The following is a 25,418-nucleotide window of genomic DNA, read 5'->3' on the forward strand; positions in this document are numbered from 1 at the left end:
CTGACAAAGTATTATTGGACCTTGATAAGACATTAACAAATTGAAAAAAACATCTAACATGCTGACTGTATTCAAACAAAACAAGAAAACAGATAAATTATTTACAATTTATATTATTTTACTTCAACTACATCTAAAATAAAGGTAATAGTAAAGTCACCATAGTCCCATCAGATCATCGGACTGCCCTCTCATTAGAGACTGGTGGTGGTTTTACTTGACAGTCACCATACCTCAGGCATGGGGAGAGGTTGAGAAGGAAATTCCTTCATGGTAACCTTAGCCATTGTAGGAATTGAACCCATGTTGTCAATATCACCGTACATTGGAAACTAGTTATTCAGCTAACTGTGCTAACCGACCCACAGACCCACAATACATAGATTGTCAGAGGAACAGCAGGCAGGTTTGTTAGATGCACTGGATCTGAAGCACTGGAGTTCATCAAAAGTATTAGAGCTGTGATGATATTTGGATGCCTGTTTCAGGCTGTCTCCACAGACGGGGTAGCAACTGTCATGGACAGCCAGATCCAGCACATTTAATATCTGCCAGATATGCACATAGACTGGTACTCCATCACTTTTGTCATAGGTGCCCACCACGAATGGCGATGTGAGAAGCAACGTCACTCCAGGTGCCCTTTCTTCTCAGGGAAACAGGGCGGTTCCAGTAGGCACCCATACAGAAACAATGCAACAGACAGCAACACAAGACGCTTTTTCTCAGGACAATGTAGAGGCACCTGGTCTTTCCACCTCCATCTTCGTGTTACCCCAAAGCCTACATCAGGTCAAACCGAGATGGGTCGGCCTGCATGTGGGCAGGCCTTTTTTTTAAAAAAAAATTCATTCATGGAACGTGGAAGTCGCTGGCTAGCTAGCCAGCATTTACTGCCCATCACTAATTGCCTTTGAGAGGACACAAAGGTGACACAAGTCAATCTTCAGTAAATATAGGTTCACATGCATTGTTAAAGTGTCTGTTCAAGTATAATTTTCACTGAGGTGAAACATAATATGCAGAGATTATGCTAAAATCTGCAATGCACACATCATTCCACACTGCTACCCACATCATGAGTGACTGTACAGAATCAATGATGATTCCAAAGACACAGAAACAGAAATTGCCGGAGGAGCTCAGCAGGTCTGACAGGATCTGAGGAGAGAAAGCAAAATTAATGTTTCGAGTCTAGTGACCCTTCTTCAGATTCTGTTTTAGATTCCCAGCATCCACATTTCCTTGTTTTAATATTATGATTCCACAGACCTCTGGTGGGCAAAGTTTCATGCAACCTTTCAGCTTTTCACACAAACATATTGCCATTCAAGCTGGAAGATATACATCGGGCAGCTCAAAGGTCCACCCTGTGTCACAGCGTATTGGCCTGCTGAGAAAAGTCAACCAAAGCACCACCTCTTGCAGGTTCAGCACTGGCCTACTGGATAATCAAACATTTTCCGGCAACTTAGCAGCTGTTTCATACTCTGAAACATTGAAGGGTTACTGGTGTTGGAAGGGTCTGAGGGAGATCCTTCAGGATTCCTCTTGACTTGCTGTCTATCATGAGAGGCTTCACTGCACAACACTCAGATATGACAGGTTGACTGAAGCCTTAATAGCTAATCTAACCTTTGTGACCTCTCTCTCTATCCATCACCCTTCGTGACATTGTTAGTACATTGTCTCACGGACTGCTGTTTTTTACCCTACTGGTCAGTTGGATATGCAATTTGCAGGTACTTGAATGTGAGATCCTATGAAGGTACCAAGTATATAATCAGATGGATAACAAGACATTTGTTCAGTGCCACAAAAAGTCAAGGACTGTAAAAATAACAAGGACTACATGTCCTTTGTACTAAATAGGGACTGCTTGCCAGATTTACAACAAAACCATAAACAATTACACAAAGTCCAAACCCAGCTCATTCATCCTGGAAATGAGTTTCATAAGGTGCCATTAGCCATATCCTTGCATTCTTACAATTCACTGAGTGAATCTGATAGCTGCAAAGCATTGCCTTCCAATGCTGGCTGGGGATTGTGTTCTGCCTTTAATTGTCTTGTGGCTTAGCTTACATGACAAGGTGGCAATTAGTACTCACAGTGTAATGGTCATGATTGAGGCCATTATTTTGTAATGTGCATTCTTGGACAATGAATGAGCACCTATTGATGAAAAGCAGATAAGTGACTTTTAGGCTCGGTCTAGGACACACAAATTTCCCCCATTCTGTAAGTTCCCTTCCATATTGCTGGAATTCCCATGGCCTCATTGGCCCTCCACCTTTCCCATGTCGATATCAGAAGTAATGTGAAAACCTGCCTCCACAGCACCCAACCTGGCCTATGTGTAATTGCGAGATTGATTGTACTTGATCTGCAGAACTGACCATGGCCCAATTCCCTAACAGCAAGGACAGAAATCCCCAGGCTTGACTAGGATCAAGTCCTGGAATGACTGTGGCCAATCCCCTGTGGTTTAATCAGATAAGCCCTTTGACTGACTGGAGTCTCCCTTCATCTCACTCAGGTAAACTGTTGGCACTTCCTGCAGCTACAATGCTGATGTATCACAAAGCTGCACAATGACATGTCCACCCTTTGACCTAGGGCTCCGCAGTATCAGATGGTACCTGCCTCTCCCTCCGTGTTAAAATACAATGCAAGTTAGCAGAGTCTGGCACTAAAGACCTTGTCTGCTAAGAAAGCAGTATATTGAGGCTGGCATCTTCCAAGTAAGCACGACGTGAATGAGTGCTCAGAAAGCAAGCAAAGAGCAGTGAGATGCTTCTTGTGTAGATGCAAAGCAGTCCGGCAGAAACGCGCAAGTCATAGGTGTCCCTAACCACCTAAGTATTGAAAGGGTGAAGTGGTATGTGAGTTGGTCCGAGGTAAAGCACAACAATAATGGTGAGGCTGGTGGTTTGCCGATGTCGATTTGCAGGGTTAAGAAGGATGGTGACACAGAGTTATTGCGGTCAAGAAGCAGTTGCATGATGGTCATGACATGCATTCAAGTCAGGAATTTGCACCATCTAGTTTCTCGGTGAAGGAGAGGGGAATTGAAAGTGGCATATGAATGAGGTGAATTGGGGTTTTAATGAGATACAAATATATGGAAGTAAGGGAGTTGCTGCTAACTGGTAGGATTCTGAAATCACCATTGAGTGGAAAACTGGTAAATATTTTCTTGAAATTGACAATCTGGTTCTTCAATTCTCACAGTAATTTCCAACCTTTCTTGCCACTGCTCAACACACATCAGGGAAAAGGAAATTCTGCAGTAACGTATTAGTACAGCTATATTTACCCATCTGCATTTAAATTCCTCATTCACCCACGTGAAGTAAAATCTCCAGCCTGTTAGTCCAGCTCTCTGGATTACTAGTTTGATAACGTAAGCAATATGCTACTGGACAAATCATAATGTGTAGCTAGACATCTAAAAGGCATTTGATACAGTTCCACACTAAAGGTTATTTGCTAAACTCTAAGTGTTAAATAGATCTATAGTAAAACTTGTGAAAGAGAAAATGATATGAAAGGTAGGAGGCAGCAAGTACTTATTGCAGAAGTTATATCAGGATAAGATGGAATAGTGTAGCTCAGAGCTCAATACTCAGAGGATTGATATCAGAAAATTTGCTTCACATATGGACTTCCACAGATAAAATGGAGACAAAAACCCAGGAACTGTTCCAAGAAATAATTAGATGCTGAAATAGAGCAACTTTAACATCTTTCTGGGTGGATGAATCGAAAATCCATCCTCATCTGTAACGGGTCTTGTGATTTTGTAAATTCTTGGACCCATGTTGCAAATAATGATGTGAACTTTCAAACTCCATATTACCAAGCTCAGAACCCCTCCATACCAAGCTCTGCAGATTAATTATGGGAACCTAAACCCCTCTCTCATCCCCAAGGGCAGGCAGAGCTATGTGCTGCTCCATGTGCACCAGCAAGGCTTCTCCATCAATGTCATTGAAGACTGTGCCGATAGTGACCTGTGATGCTGCTAGTCCTCAGGCTTCATAGCACCACCTGGTGAATGAATTTCTCTCCCAGCCACTCTCTGATCCTCTCCCCTGCCCCACTAATGCTGCCACTTTCCTCTCTGCCTCTGCACAGTAGTACACCCAGCTCCATCCTCAATTCCCTCAGGTGTCACTCCCAAAATCTCACCTCCTTTTCCCAGTACTGCTCGATCGTGAATGGGTTTCCTAATTTTGTGAGACTTCCCTCCTACACGTTCAGTCAGTCACAACAATGAAGGAATGTAGACATAGCAAGAACTGTAGATGCTGGAGTCAGAGACAACACAGTGTGGAGCTGGAGGAACACAGCAGGCCAGGCAGCATCAGAGGAGCAGGAAATGTTGGAGCTCTGAAGTGGGAATGGGAAGAGATAAAGAGGAGCAGACCACACAACATTGATTTCTATCCTTGAAAGTGAGCATATCATGTCCCTACAACATGGTAGAGTTCATACCAAACGTGAACAGTTGGCACATTAAGTCTGAACCGAATCTAAATTAGTTTTAGACTGTAACAGTGAAAGTAACCTGAGGTTAATGAGAGCAGCAAAAGAGAAAGGTTTTGCTGTAATGGCTGTTTGGATTTTATTCACAGCACAATGCGTTCAGTATTATATTTTCTTAACTGATCTCTCTGCAAGCCATAACATGCTTGTGAGAATATGTGATGAAGAACAACAACAGTTTACTGTTGAGTTTTTCAAACAATTTTTTTTCTCCCTGTTGCACATCAGCATTCTAAGCACTGGGAAAAGGTCAAATAAAGTTAAATGAGATGAGATGAAAAGCAAAGATTTCTACCAGTGTTGTTCACAAAGCAGTGACAAGTAGTGTGTGCTTTTCTCTTCTCCCTTTCTGAGTACAGAACATTTTACCAATGAGACATAAATCCTTGTGATAAGATATTAAAGAAGCTTAAAGATCAAAGGCAGAATCATCCAAGCAAAATAAGGCAAATTCCATCTAAAGAACAAATTAATGCTGGTTGTAAAATGCTGCATGCACATATCTTAATATCTCAGTCTGATTTACACTGCCTGTATCATTTGTAGGAAGGAATTTTCGAACTATTTAATTTCAGGGTTCCTATGGACTGTTTGTAGATTTTAAATAGTTGTGGTCCCAGCACTGATCCCTGCAACACTTACACTAGTTACTGTCAACCTGAAAATGACTCCTTCACCACCCCCCGAAATCTGTTTTCTGTGGTTAACCAATCCTCCATCCATGCTAATCGATAACACCCAACACATGAGCTTTTATCTCATATAATAACCTTTTATGTGGAACCGTATCAAATGGCTTTTGGAAATCCAAGGACACTACATCTACTTGTTTCCATTCATCCACCTTGCTCAATACATCCTCAAAGGACTCTTAAAAAGTTTGTCAACACCATTTCCCTTTCATAAAGCTACATTGACTCTGCCTGATTGTATTCTGATTTTCAAAATGTCCCAGCATTATCACCGCCTCCTTAATAATGGATTCAAGCAGTTTCCTAATGACAGTTTCCTGAAATCTGTCTCCCTCCTTTCTTGAATAGGGGATGTTATATTTGTAATTTTTCAATCTGCTGGTATCTTTCTAGAATTGAGGAAATTTTGGAAAATTAGAACAAATATATCTACTGAGCTCATTCAAAGTACTTTGGTAATCATTGATAGTCTTTGTCTTCCAACCTTATAGGTAGTAAGTTCCAGGTGATCATCCAGGTGAAGTATAAAACTTCTTCTTCACATACGCATCCATCTCCTGCCCAGAACATTAAATTGTGCCCCTAGGCCTTATACTGTTAGCTGATGGGATCAGGTTTTCATTGTACTCTTTATCTAAAACCTACTATAATTTTATGAACCTCCATCAAAGTTCTGTTAATGTCCTTTGATTCAAGGAGAACAACCCCAGCTTCTCAAACTTGACCTAAAGTCCCTTTCCACCGGAGCCATTCTGGTAATCTCCTCCGCAAGCTCTCAAAGAATCTCAAATTCTTTTTAAAGTTTGATGATCAGAACCAGATGGAAAGATCATAGTTGTGGCCTACCCAGAGCTTTTTGATGGTTCTCCACAACTTTTGTACTTAGCTAGACTTATGAAGCCCAACATGAGATGTGCTTGCGAACTATTTTCTCAATGTCCTTAGCCATTTTTTCCATCTGAGCTAACACTGAACCTATATTCCATATCCCTCAATTTGCTAACCAGCCTTCACGTAAATTTCATCAAATGCTTTCTTAACATTCATATAAACAATGTTCATGTCATTCTCTTCAACAACATTCTCTTACTTAACCAAAAGAGTCAATAAGATATTATTCAAATATGTTCTGCCTTTGACAAACCATGCTGGCTCTCCTCAATAAACTTAAACTTCTCACAATCGTACTGATATTTTCCTTAATTATTGTTTCAAACTTTACCCTTCACTGACGTTAAATTTTTAATTTGATGTTTAATTTAACTTGTAGTTCCTAGGAATGTCATTATATCCTTTTCCTTATACTATTTCCTGAATGAAGGTGTCACATTTGCCATTCTTCAATCCCCTCATACCTTCACCATACATGGAGGGACTGGAAAATTGTGGCAACATTTGTGCTCCTTCCAACATTTGTGACCTACCCCTGTCAACTTACTTTGCCAACCTGATATCTAGATTAGGTGACTTATTCATTCTGAACATAGTCAGGCTATCCTACATCTCTTTTCAATCAATCATGGGTTATGACTGGTCCATTTTTAATTAAAATACTTAAGGCCTTGATATTAGGCAGAACATGTTAGAATAATATCTTCAGAAGGGTCCCGACCCGAAACGGCAACTTTCCTGCTCCTCTGATGCTGCCTGACCTGCTGTGTTCCTTCAACTTCACACTGTGTTGTCTATGAATCAAAGAGTACTTCACATGTTTACATGGAAGTCTTTGGACATTCATGCTGTTTTATACATATATATTAGACAGAGGGGAATCTTCTCAGGTTGTCAAATGTGAGCAATAAAGTTTATAGCTATAGCTGGTCAGTGGAATGTGTAGACTTGATTAGCTGCGGAAACACTTCCCAGTTCATATTGCTGCGTGTTACAATTTTGAAAACTTGAAAATTAGACTGGCTTACACCCTGGCTAACATGTTGCTTTTGTGCATCTGATTTTCATCAGTCCTGTTTACCTCAGGACATTTGTTTTTCATGTGCACCAGTGTACATCAGTACGTTTCTATATATCATTGTAAACACTAAAGATCTTGGTATTATAATGAACTGTGCCTCGTGTTCTTCCATCCACCTGTTCATTTTATTTTTAATGCTAACTTTACTGCATAAAGCTTTGTCAAGTAATACGTGGCGAACGTTTTACTTTTATAGATTATTTATCTGAAAATAATGGGATTCCTACAAATTTAAAAATTTTACAAAAATGATACAATGCTTTTCAAGTTCCCTGGATAATCTGAGATGCTTCACAACTAAATAGTCACTTTTGAAGTGCAGCTACTGTGATTAAATATAACAAGGTGCTGTAGATGAGAAATGAGATAAGTAACCAGCTACACTGTTTTGATGATGTTTTGACTGGAAGAGCTTGGTTAGGGGAATGGCAAGTTCTGGAGTACAAGTCTTCAGTAATATTGCCAGGATGTTGTCAGGGCAGTATCCAGTGCCTCCAACCATTTCTTTATATCATGTGGAGTGAATTGAATTGGCTGAAGACTGATATCTGTAATGCTGGGGACCAATAGAGATGAGGGCTCATTTCAACCTTAGTCCAAACATGGACAAAAGAAAACTGAGCTCTAGAAGTAAGGTGAGGGTGACTGTTTTTGACATCAAGGTTGCATTGTACCAAGTGTCATGGCAATGAGCCTTAGCATAACTAGAATCAGTGGGAATGGGGAAAATCTCCACTGGTTGGGGACATATCTGGCACATAGGAAGATGGTTGTGGTTGTTGGAGGTCAGTCATCTCAGCTCCAGGGCATTTCTGCAAGAGTTCTTCAGGGTAGTGTCCTAAGCCCAACCATTTTCAGCTGTTTCATCAATGACTTTCCCTCCATCATAAGGTCAGAAGTGGGGATGTTCTTTGATGATTGTATAATTTCCAGCACCATTCATGACTCCTCTGATACTGAAGCAGTCCATGTTCAAATGTAACAAGATCTGGACAATATCCAGGCTTGTGCTGTCAAGTGGCATATAACGTTTGCACCACACAAATGCCAGGCTATGGCCATTGCCAATAAGAGACATTCTAACCACCGTCCCTTGACATTCAATGGTGTTACCATCACTGAATCCCCCACTATCAACATCCTGGGGGTTACCACTGACTAGAAACTCAACTGGACTTGCCACGTGAACACAGTGGCTACAAGAGCAGGTAAGAGGCTAGGAATACTGCAGCAAAAAACTCACCACCTGATTCCCCAAAGCCTGTCCATCATCTGCAAGGCACAAGTCAGAAGTGTGATGGAATACTCCCCACTTGCCTGGATAAGTGCAGCCCCAACAGCACTCAAGAAGCTTGACACCATCCAGGGCAAAAGTAGCCGCTTAATTGGCACTACATCCACAAGCATTCACTCCCTCCACCACCGACACTCAGTAGCAGCAGTGTGTACTATCTACAAGATGCACTGCAGAAAGTCACCAAAAATCCTCAGACAATCCTCCTTCCAAACTGACAACCATTTCCACCTAGAAGAACAAGGGCAGCAGATACATGGGAACACCATCACCGACAAGTTCCCCTCCAAGCCTCTCACCATCTTGACTTGGGAATATATCACCGTTCCTTTACTACCACTGTGTCGACATCCTGGAATTCCCTCTCTAATAGCATTGTGGATCAACCCACAGCAGGTGGACTGCAGTGGTTCAAGAAGGCAGCTCACCACCACCTTCTCAAGGGCAACTAGGGACGGGCAATAAGCTGGTCAGCCAGCGATGCCCACATCCCACAAATGAATTTTTGAAAAAAGGAGCTGACTGCCCCCAGTGGAATCCAAACTGGGCTTCAGTGTGCAATTTAGAGTAAGCTGCGGTACTTGCTAGCACTGTGATGATTCCTTCCATCATTTCTTTGATGCTTTTGAGTAGACTGATGGGATGGTAATTGATCAGGTTGAACGTGTCCTGCTTTTTGTGTATTTGACATAACTGGAAACTTTCCACATTGTTGGGTAGATGCCAGTATTGTAGCTGTCCTGGAACAGTATGGCTACGGGTACGGTTAGTGCTGGAGCTAGAATGTTGTCAAAGCCCATAGCCTTTCCATTATGCAGGGCCTTCTGCTGTTTTTTGATAACACAATGGAGTGAATCAAGTTGTCTGAAGTCAGGTGTCTGTGAAGTTGGTCACCTCTGGACGACGCTGAGATGGATTTTCTTTTGCTAAAGATTGTTGCAAGTGCTTCAGCCTTACCTTTTGCACTGACGTGCTAGGCTTCTCCAGTGAGTTGCTTGATCATTCACCTCATTCATGACTGGATAAGGCTGGATGGCAGAGCTTAAATCTTTTCCATCGGCTGTGGGATTGCTTAGCTCTATCATTTGCTGCTTATGCTGTCTGGCATGCCGGTCATCCTAAATTGTATCTTCACCAGGTGGACATCTTATTCGCAGTTGTGCCAGGTAGAGCTCCTGGCATGCTTTCCTACACATTTCATTGATATCCTCATCAATAAGTGGAATAAAACTGTCAAGAACGTAACAAGTCATGGGACTTACTTGATGTAGTGTCATTTTGTCTTTTGTCCTAAGCTAGTCTCATATTTCTATTTTCTCCACAAACTAATCTAAATTTCCTGACACTTTCTCAAACTCTTTTCTATCCGGACTTTTATGTAATTCAACACTACCCTCTGAGGAACAGTCACTGGACCTGAAATGTTAACTCTGATTTTTCTTCACAGATGCTGACACACCTGCTAATCTATTCCAGCAACTTCTGTTTATTTTCTACCTTTTTAAATGCTGTAATCAACTCGACATTGATTGCTGCATGTAAAAGTTTCTTCTAACCATTCTTATTTTGCATCTAATTTTTAACATGAGATCATCGGATCATGAACTATTTATTATGAAAAATAATCTACCTGATGTTGGAGATTTCTAGTATTAAAAGGTTGCCAATATGTTTTGGTGTTCCCTTGCCATCTGAGTGATATTCAGTTTTATAAAATAAATTTTGCTGTATACTGTTTTGCTTGGGAGACCAGGTCGTCACTGCCAGAGCATTGTATCCTCTGATTTTTCTGTGTACTCTGTGGGTGAGTGTTTAATGTGTGTGGGGCTTCAAAATTACATTGCATAACTGCAGTAATTCAAGAGTTCACTTGTTCATGACCAACACAGGGACTCTTGGCTCAGGACCAAACAGTTGAGAGGGAGCATTGCTCAGAGGATACTCTTGTTCTTCACCTACTGATGCAAACCCAGCCTGGTAGCAAGGTGATTTGACTGATATCAACGTTGTATGCCATCAGGGGAAATACTACACCAATTATTATACTATTATAATATGTGGATGAGCTGAACTGTCAGGTTACATGTACAGTGCAGTGATATAGTCTTTAAATTACTCTTCAATTTGGACCTTTCACAGCCATCTGAGTAATTAAGTGGGCACAAATCACAGATTCTCTGGCATCAATGGGTAGTTCCGTAACATAAATTCAGTCAAACTGTAGAACCATTTCCAGAATATCTTTTGGTTTGAGTCATAAATTGTGTACAGAGTCATAGAGGAGTGCGTGCGTGGAATATTTTAACTTCCACTCGTGTGATGTGTCCAGAAATCAGGAATACAAAAGGATGGAAATTATGTTACAGCTGGAAGACTGTATCAAATTCTGGGCCCCACACTACAGGAAGTAGATATTGGTCTTGGGCACGATGCAACAGATTGACCAGAAATAAATGATTGTTAAAAGGCTGAAATTGCAAGGTCAGGTTTCACAAACTAGACTTGTACTCTCCTGAATCTAGAAGATTAAAAGGCATCCAATAGAGGTGGATTTGTGGAAATGATAGAATAGATAGAAACTATTTCCTTTGATGGAAGATCCAGAACAACAGGCTATAAACTTAAAATTAGAGAAAGGCCACTCAAGGGTAACATGAGGAAGCTTTCTGACATCCACAGTATAACGGAAATTCAGAAATCTCTGCCCAAAAAAGCTCTTTAAGTTAAGTTAATTAAAAAGTTCAACACTGAGATTGGTAAATTTTTTGTAAGACAAGTGTGACAGCTTATAAAATGAAGATGGGTAGACTGCACAGAAACACAGATTGTTACTGTGCAGAAAGAGGCCATTCAGCCCTTTGCTTCTGAACCAGATGGAGTTACGATACAGATCAATTCATGATCGCGTTAAATGATGGAACAGCCTAGAAGGGCTGAACAGCCTGCTTGCATTCTTATAGGAAGGAATGTATAATCAAGGAGATCCTACAAATAATCCTGACCAAAAACATGTTAACATGTTGCTGACAGGACCTCTTTTTAAACTGATCAGGGAATTGCCAAATTTAACAAGGCATCTAAATAAAATTAAATAAACCATTTCTTTTAAAAGGTCTTTTCCATCAATGCGTTGGCTTATAACTGCAGTGTTTAGAATAGCTTTAAACAATTGGAATGGCAGACAGCTGTTCGCACAAGGGCTTCTGACTGAGTAGCAAGATGGAGATGTCTATAATGATGCCCATTCAGCAAAGAGTTTCCAGAGTTTGCGGAAGACTAAAATCTGAATGTGGAACAATGAAGCATCCTGCAGACAGAAGCACTTTGTGAACCATCAATTAACATTTCATAATTAAAAGGATATTCCTATTCAGGGCCCATGCTGTTCACCATGTTTTGAGTGAAATGGAGAAAGCTTAAGGCTAAACTGGAATACCCGATAAACAGGCAAACTGATCCCGATAGGTGATGAATCTGTGGGCACAGGCAACATCACATCTTGATGCTACCAATGCAATATCATGATATCTGTATGCAGCCAGCACTAAGCTCATGCTTAATTGGTTGCATGTATCAATATGGGGCCAAAGATTGATACTTAACAGCGAGCTTACATCTCTTAAAGTGCTGTTGCGTTGTGGCTGAAGCAGATGCTAAGAGTTCATTGGGAGCTGAATCTGACGAGATAAAGAGAGAAGAAAGGTTGAGCGTGTCAGAATGTGGAACCTGGGTTTTCTGGTGCAGTACTGGAGTTCTTGGAGGAGAAACTTAGTCCGTATCCACATGATGAAAAGGCAGTGGGATCAGAAAAGCACATAGATTAATTAGTCTTAAGGACCTGGATGCAAATCCAAAAGAAATTTAATAACCACACATATATTCAAATGTCATATGCTACCAATTCCTCCACTAGCCTTAGCTACTGCTCAAATAACCATGGCACCTTCCAAACATGCAGCCTTTCCATTATGTTGTGGTATCAACCACTGGTAGCTTGTGGTTGGGGTAGACTGCTGCCATCCTCATTTCTTAAAAATGAAATCCACATATTTGGATATGTTACAACATGCTTATCTAGTTAGCAGTGGTAAGGAAAGACCACAATTGATAAACCATTCCGAAAATTCTAAAACAACAGCCATTTGTCTTAACAAGATGCAGGTTGTTGCAGGATAGCAATATGCACAAATTACATTGCTTAGTTAGTCATAATTACAAAGGCTGCAACTACAGTGGCTGATCACTATGTGAACTATTCTTTTTAAAGAGACGTGAGCTATCAAACCAGATTTCATTCAGGGATTTGACTTGTCCCACAGTACTGTCAATTGGGGTCTTGACACTATCAGGAGCCAGGAATGACACATTGGTCTCCATCAGGATCTCGTGCCAGACTGCCTCGACTGTGCAGCATTATTAGATCAGGTGGAGATTACTTCAACATTAACCCCTTCAGAACCACTGCAACAATAAAACAACCTGCATCATCTAAAAGAACAGGGCACATAGACGGGAACACCACTACCTACAAGTTCCTATCCAAGCTAACAATTAGGATTTGAAAATATATTGCCACTCCTTCATCATTACTGATTCAAAATCTTGGAAACCTAACACCACCCAAACAGTTGCAGTTCACAAGAAAATAGTTCACCAAACCTCAAGAACAATTAAGGATGGACAGTAATAACTGGCTTTGTCAGCAATATCCACATTTCATAAATACAGAAAAAATCCCCACCACCAATTACAGATCACCAATTTCTACTCATGAGGATCCTAATTAAATTGCATAAGCTTCACCTCACTCTCACATATGAAGCAATGTTTTAATGCTCACACCCACTGCTGGCTGACATTTCCAGCTTTACAACTATGATAACCACTTTATCCAAACACTGCACAGCCAGAGAGATTAAAAGTAATTGGCAAAAGAGGCAATGGTATCATGAAGAAGACCTTATTTTTGCAAAAAGTGCTTAGGATCCGGAATGCATTGCCTGAGAGTGTAGTGAAGGCAGGTTCATTTGAACATTCATAAGGGAATTGGATCATCATGTGGAAAGGACAAATGTGCAGAGGCTACAAAGAAACAATAGGGGACTGATACTAAGGTGAATTGCTCCTGCATTATCCAAGGTCTATGCTCTAACTGGGACCTACCAGGTTTTCTGTGTCATAACCATCTTCTATACCGTTCCACAGTCATTAACCTGCTTCCCTCTCTCTTGCAGAAGGTTGTGAACATCTGAAAGCAGCAAGAGCTAACTAAAGGTGAAGGCATCTGCCTGTATTCTCTAGCACACATGGAGGAAATGCTGGCCAATACCGGAAGGGACATTGCTGAGACCAGGGACAGCAGCTGGGCTGAAATCAATGAAGATGTATGCATTCTCAAACTTAAATCTTCCTCTTCACCCCCCATTTCTACCTTTCCCACAATCTCTTCTGGTTTACAAACTGAAGATGGTGTTAGTGTCAGCTCCTGCTTTCCCCTATCCCTCAACTCAATCTCGTCCTTAAGGCTTTATCCCTTCAGATACTCAAGGAATGCAGGAATAGTAAGAAGTCAGTGATGATGGAGACACAGCCCTGTCACTCGATTTCACATTGCCCATATCAGCCCAGAAACTGGCAGAGCTGGTAACTTAGATGATAGATTCAAGGTGGGTTCTGCACGTGAAGAGAACTGGGCATTAGTGCACTGCAGCCAGGACAAGTGAGAAGGGTAGCACAGTTTTGAGCTTGCTAGTGAGTGAAATTGATCACAAAATCTGCTTTAGAGGACTCAGATGAGTTCTTTGATGGGACAGCATTCAGAAGAACATTAATGGTTACAGAAAACAAAACATGAGCTGCATTTGGAAGTAGTCCAGAAAGTCTGTGATCAATGTCATGGTATATGAAGAAGTCCGGCACAATTTGGTAAAGAGCTTTGTACAAACCTTGCAGCCTATCTCCGTTAAGCAAGGCAACAGTGGAGAAGGCTGTTAAAGTTTGTGGGCCCACTCGGGTGGCTCATTCATATGGCTGATATCTCAGCTTCTGTCACACAACAAGCAATCTTCAGCTAAACTCTGAGTGCTACTTCTAAAGGTCAGAATGAAGTCATGAAAGACCATATTCCAGTGGTAAAATAGCAGGCTGTTGTCATTGGGCTGTGGACACCGATGTTCGAAGGGGAAAGCAGAGTGTCACAGTAGTCTCACAATCTGTCCTTCTGATGATTACCAGTCTTGCTGAGGCAATGACCTGGAGAAATGACAGTGACTCCATGAAGCATGTGCCTGCTGTCCTTTGTTAGGATTTTAGCAACTGTCTCCCCTACAAGGCAATCTATCTGTATCTTTGTTGCTGCCTGTCAGCCCACCAGCCCAGGTTGCCCATGTTGAGATTGTGAAGATTTAAAGTGCATCTTCTAGGCTTAGAGCTGCTTTACATCTTTCTCTGAGTCCACTTTGCAGTCTCCGTACTGAAATTCAGTCACCAGTTTTCCACCAGTCACACTGCTGCTGCTGGGACTGCATCAAAGCATTAGGACAGGTAGAAACACTAAAGAAATGCACAAATGTGATTAGTTTGTATTTCTATGCAATATGAAATAATTTCATTCAGAAGTCAAATTCTGCAATTGATGCCAATAGAATAATGTGATGATCAGTGAGAGAGGGAAGGAAAGCTATGGGACCGCTGGTAAATGGGGAATTGGGGGTTGGGTTCCTGGTTATCATAATCAAATTAGTTCTTCATGCTGGGGAGAAAGGGCCAATGATGTTTGAGCCATGTTTCATCTCCTGCCTCCTCCTCCTCTTCTTCTTCCAATTCCTGCTCCTCAATTTTTTGCCTGAGAGCTGTTGGCAAAAACTCATGAGGCTATGTGGTATAAAACAGGCAACTGTCATTCTTGAAACCCACTCTGCCAAGCCCTTGTAGAATACTCCTAAATGGTCCAGGCAGGTTAATTATTGCTTGAGCTCACCAATGATCTACTCTGACCCATTTCATGTGGCAGCATGTATGCGTGCTGCCCAGATGTGCATGGTTTATGCACCAGGGTAATCAGTTGTGTTATCAATCAATATCCCTTGTCATCCTGTTGGATTGCCATGGCAGCTGCAATGTAGTTAAGATGGTGAAATGCTACGGAACTAGGACATCATGACTACGGCCAGGATACTGGACATTGATCTGTATGGTGCAGGCCTGTGCTTTAAAGGAGTAGAATCCTTTTCAGTTCTGGATTGGCATGGTGGCCACATGGTAATATGCATGCAATCCTGCATCTTGGGCAAGTATGCAGTCCTAGCAAAGCCATGTACTCGCTCTGCTTGCTTGTTTCTGACTAGAGAAAATGAAATGAAGTTGCCTCTCATTGAATAAAGGGCTTCAGTGACCTTTAATGTAAAACAGTGGCTGGCAAACAGTGAGGCGTTGCTAGCATCTCTTGACTCCAGCTTTAAATAATCCACATGCGTAACATTTATTGTTACAAGCAACTTCACAGCCACGTTTCCCTATTTTCAGGTTGTGGTTGTAGTTGTTGGTAGGCTTCATTGAATTGGCCATCAGTGAAATCTAAGTGTTTCAAACAATAATGCTTGCTGAGGTTCAAGTACGAGAGCTGTTACCTGAACACCACAAGCAGATAAAGCCATTTGTTAAGAGACTTCTCTCATTCCCCTCCCTCTTCCAGCAGTCTGATCGGCTCTGGGTAGTCTCTGGTCATTCTCCATCACACTGCATTCCATGAGAAAAACCTTGTGTTCCCACTTCAGAGAACAACTGGCTTGCACAAGAATCTTCAAGTCAGCACAAAATTTATTTTACACCTACTACACCAATTCCTGTAGGCATTGGAGACAACCATGAAAGCATCACAAACTTGTATGTTTTTATATAAATCAGCCTACTCAGATGTGTTATGCTAAATCTCTGAAGCAGGATGGGACTTGAACCCAGGTCTTCTGGGTTAGAAGTAGTGACGCAAGAGCCCCCACACTAGAAAGTGTAGAATTGTAGCAATACTCAGAATAAGCCAAATGTGTGAGCTGTTAATGATCCCCTTAATAAGCGTTGGAGATTGGTACTTCCTGTTCTTAATGTGTTCTCAGCTGTGCAAACTGAACAGAGGGCCTTGGCTGGAGCACTGAACTCCAAAGTGTCTCTGCTGGTAATTAATTGAGTTTTAAATGCTGATTGATCTGCCTACTCTGCATTGCAACAACATCTTCACCAAAGTGATGTCTGGTGCAATTCATGCCAAGAAGTTGTGTGTTTGTGTGTGCACTGCAGACACCACTGTGGATGAGGAATGGCACTCACACCACCCAAAATGTGGTTACTAACGAGCCCAATTTCCCAGTTCGTATTTGAGAACTGGATCAAAATACTGTAAATAAACATACCTAAACAAGTACTAACTAGACCTGACTTCAGTCAGCTTCTGCATTCAGATGGAATTATATACATCCACAACAATCCCACCGCATTAAAAAGAATGGTGCATTTGGAATACTTTTCAAAAAGCCTTCAAAATTGTACGTTTCAAGTGACTAGACGTAATTTCACTGGGGAACGACTTGGAGAAGACATGATATAGTTAGATTAAGTAAATAATACACACGCAAATTATTTGACATGGACAACTAACACAAGAGAAAGCATTGTTTTTTTTAATCAACCTGTTCAGATGTATATAAGACTTAACATGTATAAATTTTCATAACAATTAAAGGTGTTGGGCATTGCCTGGAGATAGGAACTAGCTCCACAGGCTGGCTTTCAAAGCCAGATGGCAGTGATATTTGCTTCTGAAATAGAACAGGCAGGCAATCCAGAGGACTAGCAACCTCATTGACCAATAAGTGCTCAAATGTAATTAATCCACTGTGCTCAAGCAACAACAACCTTTTGCCACTTCATGAGCATTTCACTTTGGCATTTTGTTTTAACAAGAAGCATCAATGGATAATGGGTCCCTAATGCACTTTGATAGCTTTATCTTTCTGTGCCCAGACCATTCATAGTGCCTAAGTGGCACTTAATATGGTAAATCTTTGCAGAGGAGGCAACATAGTTGCTCTCTGGCTATGCAACCAGCAGGCAAGGCCCCCTGATGCCTCCAGAAACCCATCCATGTACCTGTAACTCACAATATTGGTGCAAGATTTGTGTTTCTGGTCATGGTCTCCAACAGTCCATTGCTCCTCCCATACTTTTTCCCCTAACCAGAGTTGCGAGAAGTTCTGTAGGATCCAGCAAAATGGAAGATGACAGATAGCTTGTTATCTTATAATCATGCTCTGACAAAATGGACATATTTTGCTGGGTGTAGAATTCCTGGGTTCAGTAGCATCAAATTCCCAAGCCACAATAAAGCTCTATACTTCACTGAATGTAAAAGAGTTCCTCTGGGATACAGGTAATTCTGTACCATTGTTGACATACTGTATCACCTTGGGGGGAGCAAACCCAAAATCTTTGCGCTCTGTGAAGTCACACAAACATTAAGAACAGCATAAATATTCTTCTGTCTTTTCTTGACAGATACCGGGTAAGTAGCTTGAGTGTAAAATGTTTTGCTTCAACTTTCATTTCTCATTAAAAAGAATTTTGATTTCTGGATTAGATCAACCACAGTCTGTGTGAATATATGACGTTACACTGATATTCATTTCAAATAGTCCTCCACAAAGCATTATGAGTTCTGCTTATCCTGGAGGTAAAACACCGGGCTCTTGGCTCAATAACATGGCTGGTAAAGCCTTTTCTTTACACTTCACTAACAGCAACTTCCTGCGAATGACTCACAGTTTGCCCTTAAATGCTGAGAACAAGAGAGAAGAAACAAGGGCCCTGTGACTGTTGTCCTATTCAGTCAACAAGAGGACAACACAAATAAACAAAGGAAATGGGAGAATGTTTCTTTTTGAAGATGGTGGGGGGGGTGGTGGCTGGGTGGTTGGCGTTGGAAATGAAAAGCCTTTTATAAATTTTCACTGGATGTTGAGAGAAAGTAAAGCGATTGTGTCTCTCTATTGGCAGGTTAGCAGACGGGTCAGCCTGTGCCAAGCATTTTGTAAAAGCCCTCACAGCATCACAATATGAGTTTGGCATCGCATCTGATTGCTGCTTCTGGTGCTATTCAAATGTAAACATTGTGAATGACAAACAAAAAAAAACAACACAGACCCATGTCTCAACATGTACGATAACTAAGACAGTGTGCTTTGACCCAAACCTGTTGCTAAGATATGAAAGCATTTGAGCCAAACCAACCATGAACACACCAGCTGTTCTTTTTCAGCAAGTACCTGTAGATGACGCCATTTTGGTGAAGGAACATGAGCGCTGAAGTGACCTCCGCTGCATAAAACCTTGAGCGAGCTTCATCAAACTTTCGGGAACGCTGAATTTGAAACATTAAATCGCCTCCATTTACGTATTCCATGACGAAGAAAAGGCGGTCCTAAATGAAGTAAGAAAGACCTTTTACAGCTAAATTGCTTAAAGCCTTACAAGGAGCTGCTGTTGGGAGAAATCAATGAAACATTTGTAGGGAAGGAGTTTCATTATGTCAACAAAAGCTCATCAGTTAAAACTGCACTTAGCCGATGATAGAAGAATACATTTCAAAAGCATTTCTGAATGAACCATTACACCAAATAGCTTTCACTCTTCAATCTTTCTGGTCCCACTGTCAACCTACAAGCTCTGGCAAAATCAAAGGTTTTTAGCTTCTTGCATTGCATTTGGGAATCACATATGTCTTGAGGGAATTTTCAATTCATGTCACTCACCAAAGACTACTGGTTATAATCTAACCAGTACTTTTAATGCAAAGTTCAATCAATATTACTACAAAACAGCAAAAGAACAATATCTGATCCCAGGGAGAATTAACTTACATTTTTCTTGCCAAAAGAGACTCTCTCATGCACACATCTGAAGCAAATATTCTCTAACAGATTTATAGTTTTGCTAAAAATAGTGAATATGTGACATGGTCTACTCAATGATTATATCATTATCCATGCAAACTCTCATACACTCACTAACATAACTGCACTGTTTCTCACATGCATACATATTTCATGCAGGCATTATCTTGTTATCCTTATGGGAATTTCCTCTGGACACTTTGGGCTGAATTTAATGCCCATGATGGCACTGACTTGATCGTTTCCAGGCACCTTGTTCCAACTCTATGTCCTTTAGGCAATTAACTTGTTAAAAAATTCAATTACAGACATGGATGCCACTGGCTGGGCCAGTATTTATTGCCCATCCTAGCTGTCCTTGAGAAGGCAGTGATGAGCTGTAAACCAAAGGTTTGTTTTCTCCTTTCGGAATGTATGCCCAATGACTTGGTACATGACAAAATATTTGTTTTAACAGGTTCACCACACAGGGCAGGCTATTTATTCTGACAAAGCAATCAGTTACTTGTTTTATTCCATTGAGTGAATGTTGTTCTTTACTTTCCATTTTTCTATTTGTTGTTGCAAAATTCCCAAAACATCCTCATAAAGTCGTACTTGATTGCAAATGGTTACCATATATAGAATCAGAGGTGAGAAACATTACATAAACCTCAAGTTAAAACTTAAAAGCAATCAAAAATCTCATTTCAAGTCATTCTGAGTTCAGTGTATCTAAATTCTACATGGAGGTTTGGGCGACAAGAATGAAGAACATTCTCATCAACAGAATATCCATTAAATTGAGGGCTGGAAGCACTTTGTGTACTCTTACAGACTGAAATGTTCCCACAGAAAAAATGGTACTGTTGACTATTTCATCTTCTTTTAAGTTCCATTTGTATCTCTGTAGTTAATCTTATAAACAGTATGGTGGTAAGGTTCAATATTCTGAAACAATGCGGGAGTCCAGTGCATACTAGACACAAGGAACATCATGAACAAAAGTTGAACGTGCAACTGAGCACACAGAATTTGATAGCTCTTCCAGCTTAATTGAAAAAAAAGACTACAATAAATCAAAGAGGACAAGGCTTAATTTTAAATCTGAGCTACATTACTTTATTTCATCCAAGGTGATGCTAGAAGTTAGTAGGGCAATGATTGGAGAGAGGACTAAAATCAGAAACGCCTTCCACACCTAATCATTGCCTATTGACACTACTGGAAAATGTGAAAATATGGACCAAAAGAACTGCGGATGCTAGAAATCAGAAACAAAAACAACAAGTTTCAGGTCAAGTGACCCTCAAAACTGCTGGTAGCTAAGAAATGATAGCTCCTAGCTACCATCCGCTCTGAGGAAGGGTCACTGGACCCGAAACATTAACTCTGATTTCTCTCCACAGATGCAGCCAGAACCGCAGAACTTTTCCAACAATTTCTATTTTTGTTTCTGAAAATGTGGACATCAGCTAGGGATGAGATTTGTTGAGTCTGACTGACATATTTTGTTGTCTGACAACCTACTGATATTAAGCTCACACATGAAGAATTGTTGGATGAGATTTGGGAAAGTGTATGCATGGAATAATACCTTAATAAGTAATTGGCTAGACAATCAAACTGGGACAACAAGGCTGACTGAAGGATGATCGTAGGGTCAAGATAATTTTGCTTCAAGAATTTTCTAATGATTTTCTTTAGGGCTACTTTTTAATTTCAGGGTTCCTTTTCCATTCCCTCTAACTCCTTTATTTAGTAATGCAGATATTGTAAAAACAATACCTTCTGCATTTGTGATAACATATGGGCTATTTGGACTCACAAACCAGAATTAGGAGAATTCATCAATATCCTCAATAATGATCAAACTCTGTTAAATGTGAAACCACAACAAACAAGGAAGACACTAATTTGCTGGTATTTAAATTTGCATAAGACGACAGGTATAAGTTAGCAAACAAACCTTCTTTCAAAGGAACTGACTCATGCTTTTACATGCTATTACTCTAGAAACAATTAACCTAAACACACCCTCCACAGGCTGATGAGGTCACGGTTAATGCATTTCCATTGCATGTGTACAAAGCTAGAAGATTTTAATCAGGAAGTTACTTTTTTGCTGGGATACAAATCTAAATCTCAGAGTTAAAATTAATTGCAATAGTATCCACTACATATTTTCCCCATATAGAAGCAACAGAACTGATGTAGCCTTAAGCTAGAAATGCCACATTCATTTACAAGGAATTTATTACCTTTGTAATTTCATATTTTCCTGGCTTCTACACAGCTGATTATTTCTTTATTGAAGATTTACACCTGTGTTCTACCTTTTGTAGCTTCCATCACCTGCCACTTCCTTACAGCCTCCCTTTCCCTCCCCACTTGGAGCCTCCTTCTCTGCCTGTAGTCCCCTCTCCCCATGGCCCAGTGCAGCCAGCCTCCTTCTTCTTCCCCATCTATCATGCAGCATCCTTCTTACCCCCAGCCCATCCAATTGGAGCATCCTCCTCCCTACCAACAGGAAGGTTTAAAACAGATATCTGATATAACTGGTGAGAGACTGAAGTGCTCTGAGACGCAGAAGGATCTGGGATCCAGTGCATGAATCACTAAAGGTTAGTATGCAGGTATGGCAAATAATTAGGGAAGTTAATAGAATGTTGTCATTTTTTGAGAGGGGAATTAAATATAAAAGAAGGGAGGTTATGCTCCAGGTATACAAGACATTGGTGAGACCACATTGAGAGTACTGAGTGCAATATTGGTCTCCTTACTTAAGGAAGGGTGTAAATGTTTTGAAAGCAGTTCAGAGAAGATTTACGAGGCTAATACCTGGAATGGACGGGTTCTCCTTTGAAGAAATGTTGGACAGGTTAGGCTCGAACTCACAGGAATTCAGCAGAGTGAGGTAAGTTGATGGAAATATATAAGAACGTGATGAGGTCTTGACAGGGTGTATATGGCAAGGATGTTTCCATATCTAGAATATCTAGAACTATGGGTCACTGTCAAAAAATAAGTGGAAGCCTACTTAAGACAGAGGTAGGAGAACTTTTTTCCTCTCATACCGGTCTTTGGAACTCTTCATCAAATAGTGGTGAAGAGACTTGGAGTATTTTAAAGGCTGAGTTAGGTAGATTCTTGATTTGAAAGGAGTGAAAGGTAATTTGGTGGGGGTGGGGGGGAGCGGGTCGATGGAATGTGTTGTAACCAGTTCAACCAAGATCTTGCTGAATGACAGAATGGGCTCAAGAGGCTGAGTGGCCTACTCCTGCTTTAATCTGTATGTTCCAATGCACCTTTCCCCTGGACCTGGCAGACGGAATTCCCAGCAAAGGGCTACCCTGGCAAAAGGCAACATCCCACATCCCACTCCAGCAGCAACAGAAACTCATCTGGTCTTGGCAAACAGCTCCCGGTGACACCCTCACTTGCACCACTTACATTCCTGATTGCTCGCTGCATCTCCAATGAGGCTGTTTCCCTCCTTCAGCAGCAAGCATAGAAGGATTGGTGCAGCAGCTCCTTACCAATTTTGCTGATAGTAGTATGACCCTGTGATAGTATTTTCCCAGGCAATTTAGGGGTGAATTCGCCTGCTGTTCCCATGTGTCTTGTGTCCTGGATGATCAAAAACAACCCAAGGTGCCAACTAAATGCCCCTTTCAAGTGCTAACAGCTTTGTCTCAATAAGGATAGAAATGTTTAAATAATCAAAAGAAAACACTGAGGCAAGCAGCAATGACTAAGTCATAATATAGAAAGTACATGAGAAATTAAAGATAAACTACTGATTCTCAACGCCCTCTGTAATCACAAAATACTTAAAATGACCGACTCAGAAAATGACTTATGTTAGGCTTTGACATTTCTTAAAAGTGGGACTTACAACTACTGCGCCATTATTGGGTCACCTTTCTACTTTCTCGTGAACATGGGACACTCACGTCAGTCATTGCCTCTATTGCCATGTTCAGTGAGATCAGTTATGCTGGATATTTGAGTTTGTGTGGCCTAGTTTCAGCTTCACAGTAGCACTGGCCAATTCAGCTGATGTGGAAATAATTTGAATGGAATGCCAGATATAAAAATATGGAAAGTAAAACATGTTTTATAGAACAATTTGCAAGTTGTCCCATGGCCTAGGTCATAGAAGATGACTTCATTATTTAGCCCAACATATGTTATACAAGTTACTTTGTTCCCAGAATTCCACACATGCCATCTCAGAAAGTATTTTATAATCATTCAGTACAATTTAAACAGGATGAAAGAGAAGTTTGTTTAAATGTACCTAAAATTACAGAGGCTGTCTCCACCCATAGAAAACTTCAATAAACATTTCCTGCCTTCTAATTAGGATTATACAATATTTGGCTCTTATAAAATGGTGGAAAGAAAGTCTGGAGATGGAATGATAATGGAAGGTTTATACATTTGTGTTACAATTCAGCAATATGAATGCATGAAGAACTTTCTGATGTGCTTTGTTGTTTCTTCGTCGTACACAGCAACAAATCATGAAAATGAATTCAACCGCATTAGTTTTAACAAATTAATTGAATTTGATAATTACTGGATGAAATAGGTACTGTGCCCAGTGACAGAAGATTGTGCATCAGCCAGCAGAAAATTGAGAGACATCACTCTTGAAAGTTGGGCCTTCCAAATGGTCAGCAAGTTCCACGTATGTTTGTTTTTAGAAGTGTTCGCCTCATAGCCATTATGGGTGATATACCACAATGTAGTAAGAAGCTGAGCAATAACTGCTATATAGTTGGTACTGATGAAGTGATGACAGCAGTCTGAGGTATGCTCCGACTAATTTAATTAGGAGGGGCTGTAACAAAAGGCTGTATCTTCCCATATTTTGGTTAATTTGGATATGTATATGAATAGGAAAGATTTACAGGGATATGGGCCAAATGCAAGTAAGTGGGATTAGTTTAGTTTGGGAAACTTGGTTCGCATGGACAAGTTGGACCGAATGGTCTGTTTCTGTGCTGTGTGATTTTATGACTCTATAAGTGTCACTTATACTGGGTTTTGCGAGTCACAGTGAATTTTGCCACACTAACATCCCAATCTCGCGTTATTAGCAACCCACCATGCCTCTATGATGTCCTTCTTAGCCGCTGTTAACCCGATTTTTCTACTCGTCTTGTATTCCCTAAGGCTGGCAAATCCCAGGAAACCTGGCACTAGTGCCATCTTTAAAAGGCAGCTGTGCACCTGATCAGGTATTCTCAGTCTGGAGCTGCCCTGCGCAGTTCATGACATTTTCCCTCAACATGGCAAATAAGGAGAAACTGCTGGTGGAGAGGGCAGTGCAGACGAAGGATGTCCTCTTCCCACAGGACCAGAGAAAGAGGTCACAACACCAGACCCGGCCATCCTGCTCTGAGGTGGCCACCCAGATCAGTGCAAGTATCTGATGGAATGCCCAACTTTCTCTGCTCTGCCATGATAGGGGCCACCATTTTCTCTCAGCTAGCTCATATTCACTCTAACTCTGCGAATGTACAAACATACACCAAGGCACATACTCTATCACTCTCACTACAATATGCAACATCTTCCCTCACTCACTCTTACCCACTCAATTCCCCCACATGACTAACCCAGCATGGCCTCTGAACACTTACTTACCCTCACCTATCCCTGCACGTATAGCCACAGCCTCTACATTCATTTCACTAAATTCCTCCCTTTCTCTCATTCCAGGAGAAACAGCCCACAATAGAAAGAGCCAAGATGGGTGGTAGGGTCCTCACAATCTATAAGGAAACCTATTTGGCTCCTCACAACCTATAAGGAAAGGAACCCAACCCTTACCATCCTGGGTGGGCGAATGTCTGTGCCCAAGCATCAGAGACTGTTCACAACTGACTGTGATCTTTTAAGAACTGGCTAAAGGGCCAAAGCACAAAAAAGCAAGGCGAGGTGAGGATGGCGAGGTCAGAGTTAGCAAGTGTGAAACA

The 25,418-nt window shown here is 41.0% G+C and overlaps 1 protein-coding gene across 1 annotated transcript in view; it reads right to left on the reverse strand.

The window, feature by feature from the left end:
• The window catches only part of LOC109930871 (protein kinase C epsilon type), a 229,968-nt gene that overhangs the window by 76,183 nt on the left and 128,367 nt on the right, over positions 1-25,418 (reverse strand). Inside the window, exon 10 of the mRNA XM_048601242.1 lies at positions 18,823-18,977. Coding sequence (XP_048457199.1) covers positions 18,823-18,977 — 155 coding nt within the window. The remainder of the gene's footprint in view (positions 1-18,822; positions 18,978-25,418) is intronic.

Source organism: Rhincodon typus, chromosome 9, assembly GCF_021869965.1.
Source record: "Rhincodon typus isolate 14 chromosome 9, sRhiTyp1.1, whole genome shotgun sequence".
Lineage (NCBI taxonomy): Eukaryota > Metazoa > Chordata > Chondrichthyes > Orectolobiformes > Rhincodontidae > Rhincodon > Rhincodon typus.